Source organism: Mytilus galloprovincialis, chromosome 14 (assembly GCF_965363235.1).
Source record: "Mytilus galloprovincialis chromosome 14, xbMytGall1.hap1.1, whole genome shotgun sequence".
NCBI classification, from domain to species: domain Eukaryota; kingdom Metazoa; phylum Mollusca; class Bivalvia; order Mytilida; family Mytilidae; genus Mytilus; species Mytilus galloprovincialis.
Window position 1 is genome coordinate 52,188,189 of NC_134851.1, and position 27,900 is coordinate 52,216,088.

At 31.4% G+C, this 27,900-nt stretch overlaps 1 protein-coding gene across 2 annotated transcripts; it reads right to left on the reverse strand.

Annotated features, from left to right (window-relative positions):
• On the reverse strand, positions 1-27,695 carry LOC143059109 (pleckstrin homology domain-containing family A member 8-like). Of its 2 annotated transcripts, XM_076232604.1 has the most exons (13): positions 27,645-27,669; positions 27,398-27,529; positions 25,024-25,140; positions 23,785-23,952; positions 18,356-18,474; positions 16,775-16,951; positions 14,621-14,658; positions 12,423-12,791; positions 11,385-11,470; positions 8,852-8,910; positions 8,457-8,587; positions 7,762-7,894; positions 1-6,507 (listed from the first exon to the last, which is right to left on the reverse strand). In XM_076232604.1, exons 2-13 carry the CDS (start codon positions 27,435-27,437, stop codon positions 6,310-6,312), a joined length of 1,635 nt encoding a protein of 544 aa, XP_076088719.1. In that variant the 5' UTR covers positions 27,438-27,529; positions 27,645-27,669; the 3' UTR covers positions 1-6,309. The 2 variants fall into 2 exon arrangements, 1 of the variants encoding a protein (XP_076088719.1); XR_012973386.1 differs by having other exon boundaries at positions 6,369-6,507; positions 7,762-7,910; positions 27,398-27,695.
• Positions 27,696-27,900: the final 205 nt, after the last annotated feature.

Below are 27,900 nucleotides of genomic sequence, written 5' to 3' on the forward strand. Positions count from 1 at the left end.
TTTTGTTATCCATCTTTATCACAAACAAAATATTTGTCCATTTGTTTTATCACAATTACAATGTTTAACATTGAATTTCTACATACAATATATTGAGAGTTTATAACTCATTACAGGAATTTAACAACAATTTAATAAATACTCTATTTATCTATATATTAATTATTCTTCTGTAAACAATAAAATAATTTTCAAAATTTAGTATCAAAGAGGTAAGACCAATTCCCACTGTATTTATTTCTAAAGCAGTGTCAATTATTAAAAAGACCTTGATTGCTTACTATAATTCACAGTATATAATAACCACCGGATATTAAACCAACTCTTATAAATGCTTGGAAATGGCTATGAATTGCAGTTTTGAGAATATGTAGAAAAGATATTCTAAACCAATGTCCAAATTATTTTTAGATCATACATTAAAAAGTTTTATCTTTCAAATATAAATAAATTTAGGTTTATTTTAAGCCTACCACTGCAAATTCTAAAAAAATAATCATAAAATTTGCAATTAGAATAATCTTCAACAAAAAAGTCCAGCAATAGATGACATTTTCAGTTCACTGATTTTTGTACAAGGGTTCATAAATCTTAAAGTATGTCATTTACACTATTTAATTTTTTAATTTAACTTCTTGAGTTCATCAACTTTCCTAAACCACTTGAATTACTGAAACAAATACAGGGGGAAGCAGCCTTTTGAACCTTACCAATAAATCATTTATTTCTATTCAATAAGTTTTATACACACCTCTAACATAAATTAACCCCAAGAATAACCATCATTAAACCTACTTGAAAACAGTGTACAACATTCAAAGTGATATCTGTGATATAGGAAAAGGTATAATAATAACACTTCTTTGAACCCTTGAAATTGAAAATCAAAAGTAATTATTATCTAAGAAATAACATGCTTTGACAAGACATAAGACTGTTTGACATCAGTATTTATATCTTTTTAATTTTGTTTTGCCTCTAGGATTAAGGGCATTGAAACATTTAACATTTAGTGCAACACAGCAAAAACTGTCAGAAAAAACTTATTTGGAGATCTTTTTAATAATATTTTAAGATATATAAACCAAAACATTTTATAATGATTTAAATGTTTGAAAAAATCCTTTTTGAATATCTAACATGTATGTCACATTGAATTATTATAACAATCAGTTTTGCATCTGGTGTTAACTTTAACATTGAATTATTATAACAATCAGTTTTGCATCTGGTGTTAACCTTAACATAATATAAATACCATAAATTTAAATTTTGTAATATATGCATACCAGTAATACCAAAACAAATTAAACATTTCAGCCTTGTATAATAATAAATTGTATAAACTTTTGAACAAATATAACAAAAACTAACATGTATAATAAAATTAACAGTTTCAAAAAACAAAACACATGATTATAAATCAAACAATTTGTGACCATTTAATAAGGCAATTAGCAATAATACAGATACTGCATCTACTTATATTGATAAGCTGTAGATTATTGTGGAAGTTACAAACGTGTGTGAATTGCACCAAGAATCAAAATTGTTCAAGGAAAGACAAATTTCCTGAAAGTTTTTAAATTTGTATTCAGAATTTGTTAAAGCGTAAAAACAAAGTGTACAGAAGATAAATTTTCCTCAATCCACGATAATTGAATAAACCTTTTAATGTGAAATTATAAAAATAATGCAAAATTTCACAAATATATTTTAATATTTCAATTGAAATAATACCATATTTCAAATGAAATACGCATATTTTGATTGAAATATAACCAAAATTGAACACATCTTTTCAAAGCACACAGAACAATAATAGACATGAGGACTCACTTTTCCGTTACAATGGGAGTAGGACAGTAGGAAGAGAGTTTTAGTATTTAATATGCTTCCTTTAAGTGATTTTGCACACAGACTAACGAACACAAATGTCTGGCGACAAATACTGGAAAATAAAACCTGACTTCCTATCCTCCAAAATCCATTTTAGTGGAATAACCCTCAACATAAAAGGTTCATTACCATGATAGCCCCAATGATTTGTTAAACATTTGTTTTTGTTTTTTTTATTTTCATTCATCTGACATTCACAAATAAATAACTACAGGATTTGCACAATCATATCACAAAATAACGTATAACAAAAAATAAAAAATACATACTGAAATACCAAATATGCAAGTCAGCTGATCCCATTTAAAGCATTTGTCAAATGAATATAATTCACTGTATCATTGGACAAATACTTTAAAATGATTTGCACTGAAGATGTTTCAATTCCTCTTCCTCAAGAGAAAAATGTCATGTGAAAAATTTCATAATTCTTGCAATATTTGCATAATTCAAGATTACTTAGCACTATAAAACAAAATTTTATCACAACCTTAATTTCCTGCTTTTTCTCAAGCCAACTTTTAACCAGGCTCTTTTTCTGTAGCTGTACCTGGCCTACATTATTTCAAATATGATGTACATGTATGTTGTAAAAATATTCAAAACCTTTATTTGGTCCCTTCATATATGATACATATAAAAATATGTTCACTTCTACTTCTTGAGTTAAAAAAAGGAAAGCAATACAAAACATTTTCTTACTTATCTACCTTTTTTAAAATATAGAAAACTTATGGAAATTATTGAACCAAATAATGGAATGGTAGAACTCGCAAAACTTTGACTCCAATTCAGGGTTTCCCCTGGGTCAATTATTTGTTTTGCCACCTCTTTCGCCAAAACATTATATTTTTGCCCACTTTATTATTTTTTTCGCCAAATAACATAAATATAATGCTTCCCTTAAATAAGATGAGTTCGCCCTTTTGTACTAAGAAGTGGTTTTTACAACAAAACAAAAGCCTTTATCACACGAAATTGATCCCTCATTTCATGTGTAGTCATTACATTGAAGGATTACTCTCATTCAACATGTTCGAGGGGTTGTTCCCAACCTTTTGGATATATTTCATCATAACGACAGTTTTCTTTTCTTGACCATCATAAATGAAAAAGTTGAGACGTAAAACTATGCTTGAAGCTGTGACGTGTGTCACTCAAACGACTTTAAAGTCGTCTCTCTAATCAATTACCTTTATTAAGTAAATGGATAATTAAAGTTTTAAATCGGAGATTTTTCTTGGTTTTGAACAATTTTCGTCACAACAACAGCTTTCTTTTCTAAACTATTTTTAAAAGGAGAGGAGACGTCAAAAGTTTGCTTCAAACACGTGCGTCACAAAGTGGTAAATAAATTCTGTATGTGACATTTAGTGGAAGCCATTTAAACATATCATTTTGTCAAACAATTTAATCAACACCTTTATTAATTAGTCTTTTGTTGTCGATAGCTATGAAATGCCATCAGCTGATTATAGATTTTCTGTCCAAATCTTAATGAGGTCAAGGTAAATTCCGAGTATTGTCTGATCCAGTAAAGTCCGAGAAACTGGAAAAAAGTAAATAAACAGGAGAAAATTAAATCGTTATATATATATTTCTTTCGCCAAATTCTTTCGTAAATGACGAATTTTTATCGCCACAATTATTATTTTTTCGCAAATTGCGAAAATGGCGACCGCCAGCGGAAACCCTGCTCCAATTACATGAACACATTTTACAATTTTATTTTAAATACAAATGATAAGAGAATTTGATGTCAAATTGTACATTAAGTAGCATCATAATGATATGACATGGCATTATAAAATGATTTCTTTTCTGCAAATTCTATCATTGGAATTTAAATCCTGGAACTTATCTCCCCTTAGAGCCCATTCTTTTTTTTGCATTGGGTGCAATCAACAGTTTTTTTCTATGACGTCATATTTTGAGGGACCATGTATAAGTGACCCTTAGTGGTGGACTGATTAATAAAGATACCTGTATAAAACTAGATATCACTGGAATCAGAATGTTCTCTAGTTTATAATGGAATAAAAAAAAAGTGTACTTTTAATAGTATAAAAAAGTTTTATCCAGAGAAACTGGGAAAAACATTGCCTAATTTAAGCTTAAAAAACCTGAAATCAAGTCATGTGCACACCCCTGAAGACATGATACCTGCACATTTTTCATTATCAAAGTTGTATGAATTTCATAGATTTTTACCTGGTCTTTCAAAAAATTCATGCTTCAGGGTACATTCGCCTGCTCCGAAAAGAGCTACAGTGGCTGTAAATAAGTTTTGAATTTTCACTGCCAAAAAAACAGACTGTTTACAGTGTTGTCTCCCCTCATAACATGAATATTTAATCTAATTTTTAAAATTATTTTAATCATCTAACCTGTTTTAATTGAAGTTAATTAACATATCTTTACAACCAAATACAAAAAACATGATACTTTTTCACCAATTATGTTGATAAAAAGGGACTTCCCTCCATGTCTATTTTTAGTTGGGGAATAACCCCTAGTTTTTTATACGAAACTGTTTATAGCACCCTTAAGCAAAACCTTGTATGCGATATATAAAAAATTCTCAGCTTTTCTGAATCTGTACACTATACCGACTGAAATGATGTCTTACTTTAAGGATTGTGACCACAAATAGTGAAACTACAGCTCTTTTTTTCATGTCGCGCGGTAGTGGCATATTGGCCAGTGGCAAACAGTTTAATTGGCAAATCCCAAACATTTCCTGTATCACATTTTCATCAGTTTTACAAAGAAAATAAATCATAAAATAGGGTTTCTTTTGAATAAATAGAATAAAAACTATGAAATAGGCATGAATAAAGTTACTTTAAATAGATTTTGTCCCTAGTACTATATGAACGAAGTTATAGCTGAGTTGAGAAAATATTGAAATAGTGTTTTTCTTAGGAATGGCATGTGTACCTTTTTGACTATAAAAAGTACCAAATATATATTATAATGAATAAAACTTTATGTAACACTGATCAGGAGTAAAGGTCAAAGTAGAAAAAATCTACACTTTTCATATGCAACTTTTGGTTCCAAATATATGAGAGATTGAATAAAAATATCATGACGTCGCAAAAAATTAAAAAACTTCAATATTCGCACAGAGTCCGGTTTTCTTATATCTGGTTGCTATGTACAAATCTGTAATATTTGCATTAAATATACCAAACTGATGCTTTTAAATTAATGTATACATGCCGTACAATATTTTTCAGAATTATTTTACTCCATTCGCAAACACATTTCCATGCTAAAACATCACTATATTTTGTATTTGTCCCTTAAGGGTGCAATCAACAGTTTTTTTCTATGACGTCATATTTTGAGGGACCATGTATAAGTGACCCTTAGTGGTGGACTGATTAATAAAGATACCTAAACTAGATATCACTGGAATCAGAATGTTCTCTAGTTTATAATGGAATAAAAAAAAAGTGTACTTTTAATAGTATAAAAAAGTTTTATCCAGAGAAACTGGGAAAAACATTGCCTAATTTAAGCTTAAAAAACCTGAAATCAGGTCATGTGCACACCCCTGAAGACATGATACCTGCACATTTTTCATTATCAAAGTTGTATGAATTTCATAGATTTTTACCTGGTCTTTCAAAAAATTCATGCTTCAGGGTACGTTCCCCTGCTCCGAAAAGAGCTACAGTGGCTGCAAATAAGTTTTGAATTTTCACTGCCAAAAAAACAGACTGTTTACAGTGTTGTCTCCCCTCATAACATGAATATTTAATCTAATTTTTAAAATTATTTTAATCATCTAACCTGTTTTAATTGAAGTTAATTAACATATCTTTACAACCAAATACAAAAAACATGATACTTTTTCACCAATTATGTTGATAAAAAGGGACTTCCCTCCATGTCTATTTTTAGTTGGGGAATAACCCCTAGTTTTTTATACGAAACTGTTTATAGCACCCATTACAAGGTATCATTGGATTTTAAATCATGGAATTATCTCCCCTTAGAGCTATTTCCCCTTAATTGTTTTGAATTACACAGTATCATTAGAATTTAAATCATGTAATTACTTCCCCTTAGAGCTATTGGCCCTTAATTGTTTTGTATTACACAGCATCATTGGAATTGAACTTATGGAACGTATCTCCCCTCAGAGCTATTGCCCCTTTTAAATAATTGTATTGCATAAACAGTATCATTGGAATTTAAATCATTTAAATTACCTCCCCTCAGACTTATTCCCCATTAATTGTTATACATTACACAGTATCATTGGAATTCAAATCATGGAACTTATATTCCCTTACCACAGCAATTGCCCATTAAATGTTTAGCATTACACAGTATCATTGGAATTTAAATAAATTGAATTATCTGCCATTAGAGCAATTGTGCATTTATAATTTTGCTTTACACAGTATCATTGGAATTTAAATCATGTAATTTATAAAAATCATTGAGAATTTTGATGACAACATCCATAGCTGTGATATACTGTTCTATATCAGACATCAATGACTGTCTATACAATGTACCAGTATCTTCCTCTCCTGGCACAGACAAATTAGATATGAACACATCTCTGTAAGGCAAAGCCTTGGCAGCAACCTAGAAGTCGAAAAGATAAAAAATATTACTAAATCACTTAGGAAAGCGCTGTATAACAAATACAAATAATATGTATGCACTGTGTGTTTCTGGCCCATAAACTATTAACTAGAGGCTCTCAAGAGCCTGTATCGCTCACCTGATTCTACTTGGGTTTTTGAAATCATATAAAAAAAGGTAAAATCTGGCTACAAAGTAACAACACTTGGCCAGCACCTCATAACTAAAGGAACATCCATGCTGTTTGGTTTCATTCCATTCAGTGGTTCTCTAGAAGAAGACTTTTGTATGCATTTCCCATAGGGTCCTATGTTAAACTAAGTCCCCTCGCTGGCGGCCATCTTGGATGATGGATCGGCTACAAAGTAACAACACTTGGTCAGCATCTCATAAGGAATATTCATGCTATATTTGGTTTCATTCCATTCAGTGGTTCTCTAGAAGAAGTCATTTGTATGCATTTCCCGTAGGGTCCTATGTTAAACTAAGTCCCCCATTGGTGGCCATCTTGGATGATGGATCGGCTACAAAGTAACAACACTTGGTCAGCACCTCATAAGGATCATTCATGCTAAATTTGGTTTCATTCCATTCAGTGGTTCTCTAGAAGAAGTCATTTGTATGCCTTTCCCATAGGGTCCTATGTTAAACTAAGTCCCCCGCTGGTGGCCATCTTGGATGATGGATCGGCTACAAAGTAACAACACTTGGTCAGCACCTTATGAGGAACATTCATGCCCTGTTTGGTTTCATTCCATTCAGGGGTTCTCTAGAAGAAGTTCAAAATGTAAAAAGTTAACGACGACGCCGGACGCGAAGTAATGGGCCAGGTGAGCTACAAATTCGTCTGTTTTCATTGAATTTAGAGAAAAACCATTTGTTTTATATGTGATGCTGATTCTAAAATTTTCAGCGAAGATATATATTTCCTATCTAGTCATTGTTTTAGCTACGAATTATCATAATAATGTTCAATAAATCTTTATTTGAAATTTCAGCTGAAATAGGGGCCATAATGAGGTTCTTGGGATTTATACTTGTGGTTTCAAATTTTGAATGTTCTTAAAAGATTATTTTTTCTTAAGTAATACATTTCTTGGATAATATTTAAAAAACAAAAAAAGCAAGATTAAACCCAAACAACAATGTCTTTAATCAGTGTTCAACTAATTTAGTGCACTTGAACATATAAAGATGTTCATAAATCTAATGGTCAGTCTTCCTATGGTTTATTCTGATGATATAAATACATACAGCAAATACTCCTCGTACAACCCAGCCATGATAATTCCTTAATGTTTTACTGTAGGCACTGGTCACAGCTTGTGATAAGTCAGGCTCCCCTCGTATAATCTCATACAGGAACTCGCGGATAAACTCCAAACCTCTGAAAATTAAGTATCCTGGTTTAGAAAAAAATAGTTAATCAATATTGAGGAAGCAACATTTAAAGTTTTGGAAAATAAAACCTATCTTCATGAAACACAGAAACATAACGGAAATGAAATGATTTAGCAATAACATAATCTTGTAAATTAGTTATCATATAAAGTTGTTATTTACAGATAACAAGATGTAGAAAATCTAAATCTAATAGAAAATACTTTACAATTTGTATTGAGATTTCTATTTTATCCCTCATGGCAGTTTGAACTAATATTAAACTATAAACCTAAAAGTATCAAATATCGACTCGACTTTCTTCTTATTTTTTTATCTGTGTTATTATAAAGTGAGATCCAGTATTGCCAAATAGATATCTAGAGATTGCACCCTGTATACAATTGCCAAAAAAATGTGAAAAAAGGGCAGAAAAAAACGGAAAATTTACCACACAACAACTCAAGGGTTGATCCAAGCAATCCCCCTAAATTGACTACAAAACACCTCAAGGTTTGATCCAATCAATCCCCTAGATCAGCAGCGGTTACACAATATTACTAACTAACCTTTTCATCCACAGTAATGCCATTGTAGCTGAGTTAGAGAGAAGATGTTGTTTCTTACTGAGTTCTGTTAGCACCATTTTCTGAAGTGTAGTAAACCCTGCTGTATTGGTGGAATATTTCTGATGAATTTTCTACAAGAGAGAAAAAAAAAGTTTACTTAAATTATGGCAGACCATTTAAATTATAGAATTAAAAAGTTAAACTCTGGACTAAATGTATATAATATAATAAATCTCCCGATCATAAGACTGGAAATATTATTATATATAGCTTATATGAAATCTTGAAACAGATCTTCTTTATTCCTATAGATAGTACAAAGGATGAAGAATTAAATGTACAGCTAAAAATCATTGAAGATATGTTTTTGTCTTGTATATTGTAAGAGGATTTACCCTGATGTTGCCTTGGAAATCCATCTTCACTGGTGCAAAGGCTGTAGCATTAAACTTATCTACGAATACAAACTTCAGTATAATTATCATGAAAACAATTGTTATATATAGAATAATAGGTAGTTTCGTTTTGATACTGACTATATCATATTGAATATCAGGCCTCTACAATAACTTTTTTCCAACTTGTCCAGTAGGATAAGTACATACCAAAACTTACTTGTCCGAATGAAATTGTTACTTGTCCAAATTTTTTTAACTAAAAATAACCTTTTTACATTTTAAGTTGATTAAAGGAACAAAACGAATTTAAATAATAGAATAGAATTTGATGAATTTCTTTTGAAATACTTTTCAAAAATATGAGTTAAGTACAACTGAATCTAGTCATGTCACAGGACTTAGGTTCTAGTTTTCACCAATTCCAGTCTCATCAGAATCTAAACATTAGGCACCATCTGATAGGCCTGTACACTCATTGGATTTGTATCCTGTTTTTTTTTAAGTGGAAAAAAGTTTTATTCAAATACAATCAATAAAAAGAAGAAGATAAGGTCTGATTGCCAATGAGAAAACTCTCAACAAGAGACCAAATGACACAGAAATTAACAACTATAGGTCACCATATTACAAGTATTGTTTTTTTCTACTTATGATCAAATATGATTTTGTGAATTTTATGAAATTATGGTAAATGAAAAAAAATATTTTTGTGAAAAAATTACCCGTATGGTATTTATTATAAAGAACAGAATAAGGTAAGAAAATGAGATACTGATTTGTCTTGGTCCCGAAATGTCTCCTGCCTTGCCAAACTGTCTATCAATCATGTCTACTTAATATGTCTCCTACTGTGCCAAACTGTCTATTAAACTTTGAGCTAAACCTGTCCAGGTGACGAACTGTACTGTAAAGTTACCTTATCTATAAAGCGCAGCATTGATTCGGATCAGTAAGACTGGTTTCCGAGAATAGTATACCTTTAACCTGTTATAAAGTACCTGACAAAGAACCAGTTAAAAATTATCGATTGCAAGTAAACATGTTCTTATGTTGTACTGTTATACCACTGTCCCAGGTTAGGGGGAGGGTTTGGATCCCGCTAACATGTTTAACCCCGCCACATTATTTATGTATGTGCCTGTCCCAAGTCAGGAGCCTGTAATTCAGTGGTTGTCGTTTGTTTATGTGTTACATATTTGTTTTTCGTTCATTTTTTGACATAAATAAGGCTGTTAGTTTTCTCGTTTGAATTGTTTTACATTGTCTTATCTGGGCCTTTTAAAGCTCACTATGCGGTATGGGCTTTGCTCATTGTTGAAGGCTGTACAGTGTTAATGTCTGTGTCATTTTGGTCTTTTGTGGATAGTTGTCTCATTGGCAATCATACCACATCTTCTTTTTTATATGTTGAAGACAAAGGTTTTGCATTTGAATAAACAGAATACAGAAACATGTCAAATTAATATTTGTTTTTTTGTTTTTTGTTTATAATTATACTTCGTTCATCAAAGTTGGATGAAATTTATTTTCTGCAGAATAATTGTACTTGTCCCAATGGACAAGCTTGATACAGCTTTTAATTGTCCGACCTTTTTTCCCGGACAATCGGACAAGCGTTATTGTCGAGGCCTGAATATCTAGACGAGCCCATTAGGGCGAGTTGAGATATTCCATATGATATAGTCAGTATCAAAAACGAAACTACCTATTATTCTGTTTATCGGTAATTATGACGTCACACAATGTATTGCCTAATATTTTCAGTGATACAGTCAGTACAGATACTCGAAAATATTTGGCAGTAAATTCAAAGGGAAAATATATGAATTACCGATAAAGGTTAATACATGTTTATCAATGCACATAGTCATTTAACCGTTGCATTTTCATATTGGGGAGTTTAAGAAGTGTATATCATATAATCTAAAAAGGTTGTGAACACATTTAAAAATCACCAAAATAAAAAGGATGTTGGAATCTTTAAATAATTTGCGGTATATCAATAAAAGCAAATGAGATTAATTGTGCATTATAGATATGCTAATGTGGTTTGAATTTAAAACATGACGTTCCTACTCTTAACACATTTTTATTTATCATAAAATTCTATATATGTTTCAGAAAAAAAGACCATTGCTTACAAATTTCAAATCAAATCTAAATTGTGAGATGTTTTGTGGAATTTTAAGATTTTTAAGTAATGGGATGATTGATCAATGTCTTGGGGCCACCAATCATGTATATTCAACATGTGCAGTCTCCTGGTGCACTTTTTATTTTGATTGTTGAACATGTCGAATAATAAAACAAAAATGTGATTAAAACGATTGCAATTTCAGGAAATGCTACATACTCATAATGCTATACAAATTTCATATGCAAGTTTTTAATTCTGTGAAACCAATCCCCTCACAATTTCAGCAATAATAAAAACATCCGAAAATTCCTCAATTTACAGTAGTATATCCTTATTTTACAGCATTTTTTTTTGTAATATTTAGATTCAAATGATTCACACATAAATTCTTACCAAACAAGGGTAAAATAGACTTTGCTGCCAGAAGGAATTCTTCTACTGGAATGCTTCCATCAGTATCCAAGTGGAGGTCCATAAAACTAAAACAAGAGAACATATTTACTGCTTGTCTGCTTTACATATCTTGTTTTTATGGTGAAAGTTAATTATCCAGAATAATGATGTTAAGATCAACCCTGCCCAACATTTACTTCTTATAATCATTCTATGCACTGATAAACTTGACCTATTGAATATGGTATCTGAGAAATTTATCACAAAAAAAAGAAATGCTGACAAATAAACCATGGAAAAAATTAAGTCAGGATCGGATAAACCTTACCAGTAAACATGTACACCATAAATATATTTGATCTTGCATTGTGTTTATAGTATCTGAGAAACAAAACCTTGTCAGAAAGACTTTAAGATGATCACTGAACCATAAATTAAGGTCAAGTGGACCTTGTCTACATGATGTGTAAACCTTGTCAGAAAGACTTTAAGATGATCACTGAACCATAAATTAAGGTCAAGTGGACCTTGTCTACAGGATGTGTAAACCTTGCAGTGAATTTAAGTACTCATAATAATTTTAATAAAAATCATGGTATACAAGTGAGTCTGTGAGCTACTTCTTACACTGCTCACTAATGATATCCCCCCTTTTGCTAAAAGTATAAGGTAAACAGGAAGTTGTTGAGTGATAAATTTGAAATTTTAGTCTGAAAACACATCACACAGTATAGCTGCCTCATATAAACCCTGAAACCAAATTTCAGAATTCCAGGTGATATAGTTCATGAGCGAGATGTGATGAAAAAAATATTCATGGGACAGACAGACTGACTGATAGACTGATGGATAAAGTTTTAACTGAATACTCAATAAAATGTTTACTGACATTTAGATATTCCCTTATTACAAATATTAGTTTCAACCAAGCTATTACACTGTATTACAAATATAAGTTTGAAATTTTAAAAATATATTCGAGTTCAAATATATATATTTGTCCTGCAAAATTTGTTTTTAAATGGGTTTTTTTATTACCTTGTATCCATTGTGGAGAAAAAAGTAGGAATTTTAGCATCAATAGCATCCTTGAAATCTTCTTCACTGTTGACACTAGAACTTGACATTGATTCCAAATTATTCAAATTAGTGTCTTGTTTTAACCGGTCTATAGATGTTTCTGGTATAATATCTTGTTGTGGAGAATGGTCCTTTTGATCTACGCTAACAGAATTGTTATGAGATGAATTTAATGATACATTATTTGAACTGGATTGAACTCCAGATATGTCTATTTCTGCTATGGAATGATTTGTAAGTGATGATTCTGATGTGGTTCTTTGTTTGGATGCGTTATGGTCCTTAGTTGCAGGGGAATCACTTCCTGCCCAACCTCTTGGTGATGACCTTAAAAGATAGATTTAATGAAATGTTGCTATATTTTTTATCATGACTACTAACACCATTTTTTAAAAATATATTTTTAACATATTGAATAAATTTCTCCAGTTTAGTTTAGATTTTTATTCAAAAACCACATTGTGGAATATATATATATTTTTTTCATTTGTAAAGGCTGTATATGGAAATCTTTATAAAATTTTTTGTGCTTAAATTTGTTGTTTTAATGATATCTACTCTACATATTTTTAATTATACTTATCAGAACTCTGATTATCCAATAAATGACATTTCCATTTATAATTTATGAAAACTAGAGGCTCTCAAGAGCCTGTGTCGCTCACCTGTTACTGTATTTACTGATGTCGGCCATCTTGGTTGGTAGGCGGGGTCATTAGACACTTTTTTTAAATAGATACCCTAGTAATGATTGTGGCCAAATTTGGTTAAAATTGGCACATAGTTTTAGAAAAGAAGATTTTTGTACAAGTTAAAAAAATGACGAAAAGTCGGTCAATATTGACTATAAAGGGCAATAACTCCTTAAGGGGTCCTCTGACAATTTTGGTCATGTTGACTTATTTGTAGATCTTACTTTGCTGACCATTATTGTTGTTTACAGTTTATCTCTATCTATAATAGTATTCAAGATAATAACCAAAAACTGCAAAATTTCCTTAAAATTACCAATTTTAGGGTAGCAACCCAACAACAGGTTGTCGCATTCATCTGCAAATTTACGAGGGGATAGATCTTATTCTGATGGACATTTAAATCTGGAAAGATTTACCCTAAATGTCTTAGTTTCAAAGATATAAAGCAAAAACTGCATTTTACCACTATGTTCTAATTTTAGCCATGTCGGCCATTTTGTTTGATAGGTAGGGTCATGGGACACATTTTTTAAACTATATACCACAATGATAATTGTGGCCAAGTTTGGTTAAATTTGGCCAAGTTGTTTCAGAGAAGAAGATTTTTGTACAAAATACAAAAAATGAGAAAAAGTTGTTAAAAATTGACTACAAAGGGCAATAACTCCTTAAGGGGTTGACTGACAATTTTGGTCATGTTGACTTATTTGTAGGTCTTACTTTGCTGAACATTATTGCTGTTTACTGTTTATCTCTATCTATAATAGTATTCAAGATAATAACCAAAAACTGCAAAATTTCCTTAAAATAACCAATTCAGGGGCAGTAACCCAATAACAGGTTGTCCGATTCGTCTGAAAATTTCAGTGCAGATAGATCTTGACCTGATCAACAATTTTACCTCATGTCAGATTTGCTCTAAATGCTTTGGTTTCAAAGATATAAGCCAAAATATACATTTTACCCCTGTGTTCTATTTTTAGCCATGGCGGCCATCTTGGTTGGATGGCCAAGTCATTGCACACATTTTTTAAACTAGATACCCCAAGGATGATTGTGGCCAAGTTTGGTTAAATTTGGCCCAGTAGTTTCAGAGGAGAAGATTTTTGTAAAAGTTTACGGACGACGGACGCAGGACGCCGGACGACAGACGCCAAGTGATGAGAAAAGCTCACTTGACCTTTCAGGTCAGGTGAGCTAAAAAATCCATTGACCCATATAAAGCAACATACAGCATGTACAGTACTTTTAGTTAAATGATTCTAAAACCTTGATATTTTGGATTCTTTAGAAGAAAATTTCAGACTTTATTTTTTGTCATCTATTTACTTAATGAAATTCGAATTTGTTCATCAACACACATTATGAAGTGGTTCTGCAATCAGTATTTTGTTATATTATCTAAACTAAGTTTTCAATTCTTGTAATTATACCACTATACATATTTTTTGTTTTACTTACGAATCATGTGAAACTGTTCTATGCAGTCCAGGTTTTATCTGAAAATGGAAAACATTTTTTCCTAAATCCTCACACAAAATTGAGTCTACAAAAAAAACCACTATTTTTTTTAATTTTCTTTCTTTAAAGTTCATTCAAATACCAGTTTTATTGTTCTAGTTGGGTTGCGCTGTCTTCAATTATAACATATTCCATATTTAGGTTATAATGTTGCAAATAATGATGCAACATGATGCAAATAATAATTATCCTTTCAGCATTGTTGCTAGGTTTTAGTCCTTATGTTGATTTTCCTCTTTCTGCTGTAACAAGCCTAGAAAGAACATCGCGCCTGTTATGTTTATTTATCTGTGTTTCAATTTCATTAATGAATTTACCTATATCATAGCAGATTTTTAACACTTAAAGCCTCAATACTGAAAAATAATCCAGAACATTTTTTTCAACTAAGATTTCTAAATACTTGCACATTTTGTAAATTTTATTTAAATACAATCAACCAAAAAAATAACTAAAATAAAGTTTTCAAAGTTATAGAAATTCTAAGGGAAATAACTCTGGAAAGAAATCACTGGATCTTTAATTAATACACACATTGGATTCCATTTAAAGTAGTTTTTAGGAAAATGCAACAAAAATTTAATGAGACATAAGCAAACCAGTATCCCTGTGCTCCTTTGTTGTGGGCGGATAAAAATAATACAAATCTAAAAACTTACACAGAGTGGGGGGTAAAATAGAAGACATCATGTCAAAAAGAAGGGAAGTATTTATTTTAATAACTATAATCATTAATACACTTTGACTGGGTAGATAGAGATAAACAAGTATCCTGCTTTCGGAAAAAATGTCCTATTTCTAAGCCCATTTATAAACTTGGCTCTCTAAATACATAACAGACCTATGCTTAAAGTCAAAGACACTGAAGTAACTATCTTAGGCCGTGTTCACACAAAACGCTGTGTACAGTAAACATGTTTACATTTGGTTTAATGTACTGTACACTAGTTTCACATTAAATTTGTTCACATCTATACACCTTGCTTAGCTACCTGTACATAAGATTTGTTCACACTTGTAAACTATATGTCATTTAAATGTTCATTAAGTAGAACCGCATTCAAGTTTTCGAACAACTTTTCTAGCAGTAGGGAACGACCATTTGACTATTTGACTTTAAAAAAAAGGGGGTTGGATTTTTCCACAATTTGATTAAAAAAAATCAGGTCATTCAGATGATTAGAATGAATAAATATTCTGAATCCAAAGTTTCCCATACATTATAGTGTTAAATATTGAATTGGTATCATCGAAAAAGAAACTAATTATAAACTTTCGCGTGAGAAAAAAATTCTGACTCAGAAACACCGTTATTTTGTTGAAGTAAAGTGGTTTCTCCTTAAAGAAAGTAATTTTGGATGATTTGCAGTAGTTTAAAGATGTCTCGATTACGCATTAAAAACGTAGGTTCGACATCAGCATGCTTACAGACGAAGAAAAAAAAATGTGATGTTAAGGATCACTACATTTCTATCTTTTCTGTTTGTTTCAAATGGTATTTTTCCTCCAAGGAGTATTTGGCAAAGGGAGGGGGTAATGTTTGTTTTTTTATTATTTCTAATTGTATTTTAACGGATCTGAGCTACTACACAAACAAAAAATTAACCTCACCCTTTTATGAGTGAATCGTTGTTTGAGTATGAAGACCAGTGGCAAATATTTCTGTCAGTGTGTACATCCAATCGATTTGAGAAGACCTTTTCAAATGAATTATGTGCTCAGCAATGATGATGGATGAGTCAGATTAGGGGTTAATAAGGCTACGTACAGTGTTTTATAACAAATAAATATATTAAGTTTAGACAAATATTTCTGTAAAGAACTTTATTAATAAGTGTTATAAGTATCAATTTTATATAAAAATTGTTTCTTTTTTAATGGGAAAATTAAAGTTCTGAATGCCTAATTTTGTGTACACTTAACCTAAACAAGGCCTACATCGACTATCGACTGCATGTAGACAAAACATGATTTAAACTACATGTAAACATTGAGTTTTATTAATGGGAACATAATTATGTTTAGTTTATGTGTGAGTTACACTAACACAACACCAAGTTTAGGTCAATGTGAACACGGCCTTAGATGACTCACCTTCTTTTTTGGAATGTGTAAGGGTAGAGTTGGTAATGATTTAGCGGAATGGATTGGAGAATTCAGTATTCCAGACTCCATCCCCACCCCAGCTTTTGCTAATGCCATGCATTCCTCTAATGTCTGTATAAATGTATCACATGTTGGTCCCAATAGCGAGCTGGCTTCTTCCAACTTCTAAGAAACAGAAAATATACCAAATCAAGCATTATAAGCTCTGCTAAAGTAATACCAGCCCTAATCAAAGCTAAGCTCTAACATGTCTAAGACTGAAATGAGGTCTTCATTTATAGTCGCCGTCAGCTGAAATTCGTAGCGGTTATCGGTAAAAATAATCTTAACTATCAATCACGTTCACACATGATATAGTTTTTCACATTCCATTCATAAATCACAAAAAGAAAAACCACTACTGACCTACCTTTTAAGTGATTGCACTGTGATAATCCTGACCTTCACATTTTCCAAGACGATTTTGAATGGTGGAATCCGCTTTTGCTTTTACCGGAAGTGATTCCGTGGCATTTAATTTCATAAAATTTGCATAAAGCGCGGGAAACCTTATCACATCAATGAAAAGAACATTTCAGGAAACTGCGTAAGTGACGAATGTCATATGTAAACAAATGATCCTCATAGAAACGAAGATGGCGGAATTACAATGGAAAATATTCTGGAAAATGTGAAAGTCAGGATTATTACAGTGTGATCACTTAAAAGGTAGGTCAGTAGTGGTTTTTCTTTTTGCGATTTATGAATGGAATGTGAAAAACTATATCTAGAGTGAACGTGATTGATAGTTTAAATTATTTTTACCGATAACCACTACGAATTTCAGCTGACGGCGACTATAATTCTTTTTAAATATTTAGAAATTTTTCTCTTTTCTTCATTTTTTCTGACTTATTCTCTCTTCATTTTTGATATCAAATTTTCTTTATTCTTTATTATGCCCATCATTCTCTATTCTGTTAACATCAGGACCCTCTGATTTTAATGTCTCAATCTTATATGTAGATTGTGTAAGCACTTATATGTAGATATTCTGTATCACATAAAGATAACATAGTCTAGCATCAGTTGTACAAAATATACAAAAGCTTGAACATTTGTTGCTTTGTATTAAAGCTACTACTAAAATAGTAAATACTGATGATGAGTAAACTGTTGTTTTTTTGTATTTTTAACTGTTTTAAATGCCTTGCTAATATTAAGTAGAATGCTGATCTCCTGTGCAGGAGGTTGTGGGTTTCTTTCCTGAACAGGTCAAACCATACGATTGATACTTGGGTTTCACTGCTTCTGCACTAAGTAGGCGACATTAAGAAGTAACTAAAGAGTAAAGACTGAAGTGCTTTGAGCTAGAATACTGTGTAGAAATGTCTTCCTGCAAACTGTTACCTTAAAACTAGTATATTGAAGACCGGTTAAGAATAATGGTCTGGTACAAACCCAGATTCATATTTGTATCACACGAATATGTTCTAATCCTTATATATAATATTTGCCAACGGCCCAACAGACATTAAATACCAATCCTTCCATCCACTTTCCCTGTTCTGTACAATTCCAATGACCTACCTGAATGTCTTGTTTTTCTTGTATTGTACTCTTAACAGAATGAACTTGTTGCATTAACAAATCACAATATAATCGTAATTCTGATTTCTTTGTTCTTAATATATCTGGTGAAACATCTCCTAAAACAGAAACAATAAAATATGCAGTAATATTTATAAAAATAAATTAAAATATTTTCCTGATTAAGAACTTACACATGACTAAGGCTCTCAATTAGAAGTAGGGATGGGCAACGATTACTGACAAATGTAATCCATTAATAATCAATTAGAAGAAGGGATGGGCAACGATTACTGACAAATGTAATCCATTAATAATCAATTAGAAGTAGGGATGGGCACAATTACTGACAAATGTAATCCATTAATAATGGGCACGATTACTGACAAATGTAATCCATTAATAATGGGCACGATTACTGACAAATGTAATCCATTAATAATGGGCACGATTACTGACAAATGTAATCCATTAATAATCAATTATATGAAGGATTTTTGTGCAATCAATTAACAATCGATTACTTTAACAAAAGTAATTACATTACTTTTCGATTACTGTCAATTACACACTTTAAAATAATGAAGAAAGTTTAAACACAACTACATGTTTGCTGCTCAATTTATTCAGAGTGGAAATTTAGAACATTTCAAAAACAGCTTTAAAGCATAGTTTTAAAATGTTATCTTGAGAGTTGTTTTCTAGATGGAAGCTCTTACAGAGGGTTTAAAATATTAAATTATTCCTAAGTGAGTGATGATAAACACGAGAACATGCATTTGCTTGAAATGACATCGAACATTGCATCAATTGTTTCTTTTTATTGCAGGTCATTTTCTCAATAGTTTGAAAAATTTTGCTGACTTACTGACTTAAGTTTGATATTTACTTATTTTTATAATATTTATTTGAATAAAATTCTTTGCAATCTGAGTGGTTTCCTCTAAAAATAATGTATATAAAAAAATTTAAAAAAAATATTTGAATTTATTTTAAATGGATGGAAATTTATAATTTATAATGACATGAATGAATTTATCCTTTTTTTTTTGGATAATCCCTCTAATTACACCTTCTGCAACTGTTAATTGAGAACAGTTTATAACCTGAGGGCATCCTAGGCTTTCAATAATTAATTAGGGTGTGTTCTCATTTCGCCTTAGCTGTGGCCAGATGGGAATTGATGGGAATTGAACTAAGGCGAAATGTGAATTTAGATAAAATTATTAAATAAACAAATTTAACCTCTGTGTTTTTATAGTATTTTAAAAACATCTAATTAAGGAACTGTTTCTCTTGAATTATTATTTTTAATAATAGTGACAATTTTTATGATCTTAAAAGAAAAAAAATCCACAATAAAACATGAGTCAGTAGGAAAGTTGCTTCTTTTATGCTTAATTTAATATAAGTTTCAATTGTATAAATTTTATGCAATTAGAAAGTTCTTAATAATCAGTCAATTATCCTTACATTGTGCAACACAAAGAGTTAAAAAAAAAAAGAAAAAAAGAAAAGGTGTATTCCCACAAACTTGTTTACATATATTACAGAAACTTTAATAAAATAAATATTTTTTTTTTTTTTAAACTTGTGTTATTATAATTATATATAATAAAGATAATACATGTAAAAATACACAAAAAAAGAATATGTGGTATAATTGCCAATGAGACAACTCTTCACAAGAGACCAAAATGACACAGATATCAACAACTATAGGTCAACATACAGCCTTAAACAATGAGCAAAGCCCATATTGCATGGTCAGCTATAAAAGGCCCCGAAATGACAATGTAAAGCAATTCAAACGAGAAAACTAACAGCCATATTTATGTTCAAATAATGAATGTAACGCATAAACAAACGACAACCACTGAATTATATGGTATACTATGACTTGACTTCTTCAAGCTTGGTCCAAATTATATAAGATTCTTCGATCTCCTGGAAAACATCGCCAACCAACATATTAACCTCAGTATTGTGATGCAGCATCTTACATCCTCAAACTTGGAAACTAAATGAACTTTGAACATTCAAATGTGTACATCAGTGCCTTGTTTTTAACAATATGAACTATATGGAATTAATTCTTATGTTATATGTATTAGTGCTTTTTTGTTATGCTATTACTCATAACCTGTACATTTTCTATATTAGTATGCAAATTTAGAATTGGGGTTAGAATTCAGTACTGATTCAGAGATGAAATATTTGTTAAGATAGTATGATATTTGTCTTTAAATTTATTTATTCATTGAAATATGAAATATCCATAGACAATTTGTCATATCTTATAAGACTTTATTTACAACATATAACACGTGAGTAAAAAATCAGAAAAAGAAGAGCGGCTATAAAAAAGAATTATTTAAAAAGTGGGACACCAAACATAAATAATATTTCATGGTAGAATTTGACATCAAAATAACAAATAATAACTAATTGCAATACAAACAAAACATAACTTAATTACAATGTTTACAGAAGCTCCCATTTTGCCTTAGTTAATTTCGGCGTTTTGCAGTTGCGCTGATCTGCATTTCATTTGTGCCGATTTTTTCTTTCATTTGCGCCGATTTTTTTTTTTCATTTGCGCCGATTTTTTTTTTCATTTGGGCAGATTTTTTTACAGGTAAATTACAGGTGAATAGATATAAGATGTGGTATGAGTGCAAATGAGAGAACTCTCCATCCATGTCATGTTATATTTCATTTATCATCATTGACCTCTTCCTTTAGCCAGTTGTACAAATGTAATGAATTGTCAATCATAACATGTATATGACTGTTGTCCCCTGCTCACTACAGGGAGATGGAAGAAGACCTACAAGATACAACTCCAGACTTTTTCTTGACAGTACCCGTAAATCTTTAACCTCTGTCTTTCGGACATCTGCTACATGTTTATGCTCGATCAGTGTTTTGACAATAGAATCTGTGGTGACTCTGGGTTTACATGATTTGTGGTACATTCGTAAGATATGTTCTTATGTTTCAGGACACTAACCTTCCGATATGTATGGCCCTCGATGATTAAAGAATCTACTCCGCGGCTCGTTTCAGTGTGTAATTTGTCCATCATGTTACAACGAAGTTCCAGAACAATATGAATCAAAATTCACTTAAACATAAATGAACAACAATTATAACCAGATTTTATCAATGGTATAGTACAGTACATGTACAAGTATTAACTTACCTGTAAATCTAATTAGGAGCAAATATAAAATCGGCGCAAATGAAAGAATGAAAATTTTCAAAATCGGCGCAAATGTCATACGCCCGTTAATTCTTATGTACCTGAAAATTTGTACTAAGGCAAACTGGGATTAATTTTATATAATTATTTTGACAGCTTAGGCGAAATGAGAATAAGCCTTAAGGGCATACCATACAGCTACAGGGGAGGTAATGACGTTGCTAACGTAAAATGTTATTTTCGCGACGTCAAACTATGACATATCGGGAAAAGATGCATTTTTCGACTGATTTTTATCATTCAAACTGATTTAATTTGAAAACGAGTGCATGGACCCCTATTTTTTAAAACAACATTTTGTTTCATTTTCCAGGGAGATTATGTGGGCCAAATTTTATAAAACTGTAAATAGTGAATTTTTTTTAATTTTGATAAATATACAGCAAAAAAAGACGTTCTTTTCTCAATTCATGACCATTTGATAAATATGAGTTATTTTTTAATAAAAAATGCATAAATTTTTATGATACTTATAAAATACAGAAATTGCAAATTATTTAACAAAAAACAATTTGTGTTTATCTTTTAAAACAAAAAAGTTATGTGTTTCTTTCGAAAGGAAAAATACGGCCACAAATTGGAATTTTGAGCTAATATACAAAATTTCGACCTCATTTAACTCAAAAAGTAGCACATGGAGGTATATTTTTTATAACATATTTGATTTAATCAGGCAAAAAATAGCCTATATGGAAATTTTCATCAAACTGTAAATACAGGATCAAAACTGTATCGTATGCCCTTAATTAGACATAAGTGAAATCAAAACAAAGTCTGTGTCTTATTGATTAGAAGTCTTTGATCATTTGATTAGCAAAAAAAGAAGCTTGTTGAGATTTCAAATCATAAAAAATATACATTTTACGGAACAAAAGTTTCAATGCATTGGGTTCATTTTAAAGTAATTTTGTATTCTTTTCTTATTTAGATGTCATACCATTATGAAGACTCAATGGTTATCTATTTTAATATCATTTGTAACTCTTATAGAAAATTAAGCTTTACAGAATTTTATTACAATTATGCTTTCTACTTCAATGTAGTACATACCTTAACTTAGGACTACATGTATTCTTCAATTTATATCTATTTTCTTTTTTTTAACATTTTTGTGTATTATATAAAAGGTCTAGAAGTATTGACAAACATTGAAAGTCGTTTATTTCAAAAGCTGGAAATAAAGTAAAATTTGTAAGGAGATCTGGTTAATCTTAATGTAGATCTTAATAAGGTATATGATAAACTCTCAAGCAATATTAATACACTCTATTTAAGCAGTACTATACACTGATGAAAACATGCAGTTGTCTATTTTCATTTGAATTATAGGTTTTATTTTATCAAATTATTTTACAAAGGTAATCGAAATGTAATCGAAAGTAATCGATGATTACATCATAATTTTTACTGTAATCGATTACAGATTACGATTACCCCATCCCTGATTAGAAGTGTTGCAAAGACTGAGGTCAAGAGTTTTTTAAAAATGTTTTAATTTGATGTATTTTTCCATTTGTTTCTTCATGTTTGTTATAAGCCATTGGCACATATGAGTGTAAAGTACATTTCAAATACATCAAGTAAACACGTTCTAATCCATTGTATAATAAAATACTTTGACACAACACATAGATTAAATTTCCTCAAAAATGTTTTAACTTCATAGTTTGCAATAGAAAACAAGCTGAACAGTGAGCATTTGCAACCAAAATGATGTCACTGCTAGAACACATTGATGTTAAAGAGCAGAAAAGTATATTGTTGTAAAAGTGTTGATCATTCACATACTTGACAATGTACATGTTCACTAGTCTGTTTGTGTTATCACGGAAATGTCGGAAATTTAAGTTCTTTGGTACTTAAATAAAATACATAATTCTATGGAAATCAAAAAAAATACATAATTATAAAGATTTAAAAAAATTATTAGACATCTACAAAACATTTTTTTTATAACAAGTTGCAGTCTTACCAAAATACTGAGAACAATTTTTTAACAGACTTACAAATGTTTCAGTTTTATCAATATAATTGTCTACCTTCCTTTATCATGACTTTAAGCACATTTTTTCAACAGTATTTATTGTAAGGTTATCATGTTACAGTGATTGTAAAAACAAAACAAAATTGTACATCAAACACAGCTTTTTTTATAAAATATTACCTCTGTTAACAACAGTTTCATCAGGTTTTCTTGCATTTTTTTGTGAAGCTTTAGCAGATCCTAATGCTACAAGCCACTGCTGCCGCTCCTGTGATGTGGCAGCTCTAACGTAGAAATGTTGTTCCCCAGGAATTATGAGATCTAGTCGACAATGATCTGTTTGGTGAACTATAAAATGAAAATGTAAAAATATACAAAATGTATATAGATATATCACATCTTTCACATACAATGTACTGCATTTAATTGTAATTTAAAGGTGTTCAAAAATGTGATGGAAAATATTTACAAAGTTTTAATTTTGTTGCTGAACAACATGACAGGTGAGAAACATGACAGGTGAGCAACATGATAGGTGAGTAACATGACAAGTGAGTAACATGACAGGTGAGTAACATGACGGGTGAGCAACATGACGGGTGAGCAACATGACGGGTGAGCAACATGACAGGTGAGCAACACGACAGGTGAGCAACATGACAGGTGAGCAACACGACAGGTGAGTAACATGACAGGTGAGCAACATGACAGGTGAGCAACATGACAGGTGAGTAACATGACAGGTGAGCAACATGACAGGTGAGCAACATGATAGGTGAGCAACATGATGGGTGAGCAACATGACAGATGAGCAACATGACAGGTGAGTAACATGACAGGTGAGCAACATGACAGGTGAGCAACATGACAGGTGAGTTACATGACAGGTGCCAATAATGGAATCTGCTTGACTTTCCTAAACTAATCTCAGATCGCTCCCAGTTGACAGGGTTTGTGTTGCTTAGTCTTTATTTTTTTACATGTGTTTTATAGACTTTTGGTTCTTTTGTTTTATGTCCTAATGTTTTTGGAGGCATTGTCTGCAATTTACTTTGGAGTAGGGGTTTTGAGTTTTCCTGTGCCTCTACTTAAAATAATTTGTATTTTTTTGGCAAATTCATTTCTCTTCTTTCTTTTTTTGTTGTTGCTACATTAAATGTCTGTATAAGAACAACAGGTTTATTTGAGTGATATACTTTTAAACATGATCTTTTCTATAGCGATATTGTTGTACTACCAATAAAAATTCATTACTTTTTACTATAATTTAACTCCCTGCTTGCCAACCTTGACCTTGAGAAGTAGTGAGTTTAATGCCCAGCTTATTGACAAACCAGATTTTAATTTTCATCGGAGTTCCATATTTTTTGTTATTTTACTTTCCGTTGTCATTACTTTATTCAAACGTTGCCAATATACCTCTAATATCACAAGTAGCCATTCTTATAGATCCTTTACAGCCATTTACCATCTCTTCTTGGGATTTGTAATAGGATAAAATATCATTACTGAGAACAAACCATCGAGGCTGCCAACCTGCAAAGAAAAAATATTGTTACTGAAATCAAACAATAGAGGCTGCCAATGCAACCTGCAATGATAAAATGATTTAGACGCAACAAGATTTAGATACATTGTACTAGCTGACCAACTGACTGAAGTCTTGAACAACTAACATGATTACAGGTCACCCTTCAAAAATTTATATGCCTGATTATGTTTGGAAATAAATGAATAAGTCTTTATACAAAACATAAGAAGCAAAAGCAAACTGAAAACTTAATTTTTGAGATCTCCATCAAATAAACTTTGTGATAGTAGTCACCCAACCAGAATTCATTCAATTGTCTGCTTAAAAAATGCTTTTTAAAACTAAATGGGACTGTCTCTAACCTGAAATATATGCCAAACTGAATGTTTTAGCATAATAATGGTAAGTAAATGAAACAACTTTTTACTTAAAGTATGTACAATATATATATATGGTGATGTAAGTTTTGTATTTATCATGACTTTTGATCTAAATTTTGGTGCAAAAGTGTAGGGTGTATTGCCGTATAGGTCTCTCCTGGACTGATACTGAGTCTTGTGGGATAGTGTGTACCAACTACCCATCCATCTTGTACATATTGTAAAGACTAGTCTTCTTCTTCTTCTTATGGTATCCAGTTATCCATCAGATTTTTGATGATTACCAACTGCTGTGCATGCGTACGATAATAATAAATAAATATTTACAAAAGAATAGTGCCAAAAATAAACAAATACTAACATGACATGTGGTTAAAACTATTTACATAACTACTAGGTTTACTGTTCTATATTGTAGAGAACATTAGGTGTCAACTGTTCTCTTAAAAATATTTAAGGTTGGAGAAAGTACTACCTTTGGAGGTAGTACATTCTATTGTGTAATAGTAAACGAAAAAAAATGAAGAATATTTGTAACAGTCTTTAAATGTAAGTATGTGCCTGTAAGTTTGTGGATGAAATTGTTGGGTTCTATTGTCTGTTGGTATGAGTAAATCTGATGGTACAGCGACAATATGGTGAACAATTTTATAAAACATTACAAGTCTAGTTTTAAGTCTGCGTTGTTGTAAGGTAGGCCAATTTAAAGTATTGAGCATGTCTGTAACGCTACTGGTGTTGTGATAACGATTGCAGGCATACCTGCATTGTAGCTGCCTGACGTTGAACCATCTCAAGTTTATTGCATTGTTCAGCAGTATGAGGGTTCCAAACCAAACAAGCATATTCTAGTTTTGGTTGGACAAGTGCTAGGTATGCCTGGGACTTAATGTTTGTAATTGATGTTTTTAGATTTCTTTTTAGAAATCCTAGACTTTTATTTGCCTTGCCAATGATGTTGTTTGTATGCTGGTTCCATTTTAAGTCAGATTGCAGTGTTATACCAAGATATTTAGCGGAGGAGACAGATTCTGGGGTATGACTGTGAAGGATGTAGTCGTGTTTAATTGTATTTTTCTTATTTGAGGCTGTGAGAACTGTACATTTGTCTGGATGGAAAGCCATCAGCCAGTCTTCTTCCCACTTTGCGGCAACATCAAGATCTTCCTGAAGGCTATCACAATCTTCTTTAGATTTGATGCTTTTGTAAATTATGCTGTTGTCGGCGAACAGTCTGAGTTTACTGGATTTCAAATACAAAAAATGTATTCTGGTAGGTCGTTTATGTAAACCAGAAATAAAACTGAACCCAGAAATAGAACTGAACCCAGAAATGTTCCCTGTCAGACACCAGAAGTAACTGGAGCAACGTCTGATGACTCTCCATCCAGGACAACTGTTTGTGTGCGGTTTGATAAAAGGCAGAGATCCAGTTGTGTTTCATTTTGTATTCCATAGAAGTGTAGTTTGTATAAGAGTCTTTGGTGTGGGACTTTGTCAAAGGCTTTAGCAAAGTACATAATTACAAGGTCTGTACTGGTGTTATTGTCTGAGTTTGAAGCCAGTTCTTGTATGAAAGATAGAATTTGTGTTTCACATGATCTAGAGTGTCTGAAGCCGACTGAAGTAGTGAGACTACTGTCTGTGAAGATGTCTGTTAACAAGTGTAGGAGGTTTTAGTTTGAACCTTAAGTACATGCATCACCTTCCAGTTAACTAATTAGGTGCAGTTTGATAAGAACTTAGAGATTCCAATTTGTTTTAACATCCATACGGCCATAGTGGTGGACATGATGGAAAGCCAACAGAGTCTATAGCTCTCTACAAGATGACAGGATCCAACATATTGATTGGTTTACTTTTCAATGAACTGTTTATTTACCTGAGAAGTAATTTGTCCATTTCAATAAGACACCCTCCATGGTGGACGGATGCTGTGCGTTGTTGTACGGATCTTCCTTGTCGGTTTTTCCAACTGTCACGTCAGCATTTTGTCGGATATGACAGGGGTTACCTATAAATGTACTTCATTAAAAATGATAATTTAAAACTGAAAATATGTTATTATGAAATATTTAAAATCAATTTACGCCGGTAATTTGGGTTTTGACCAAGCAAAAACACGCCACCTCAACAATAACAAATTCGGCTTTTCGCCTTTGATCAAACTTCCTGTTCTGTTCTGATCTGTTCTTGAAGCTCGGCTATATATTTCAGTTCTAGCGAGATTGTTCTTCATATTAATTATTCAACGATAAAGCTAAAAGTAATTCAGTTATAAATTATAACGCACCAGAACGGACTTTAATGAAACATTTAATCAAACAGGAACAACATATTTATTGACAAAATATAAACTCTGGAAGTATACAGGATGTTAATGTC

Bases quoted from the DNA above. Each gene is read 5' to 3' on its own strand.
- LOC143059109 (XM_076232604.1), bottom strand. From the start codon at position 27,437: ATGGAGGGTGTCTTATTGAAATGGACAAATTACTTCTCAG. The intron at 16,952-18,355 runs GTAGGTCATTGG...TCTGTTTCTTAG, and splicing joins AAGAAAAACAAGACATTCAG to AAGTTGGAAGAAGCCAGCTC. The intron at 14,659-16,774 runs GTGAGTCATCTA...TTCCATTTTCAG, and splicing joins TACACATTCCAAAAAAGAAG to ATAAAACCTGGACTGCATAG.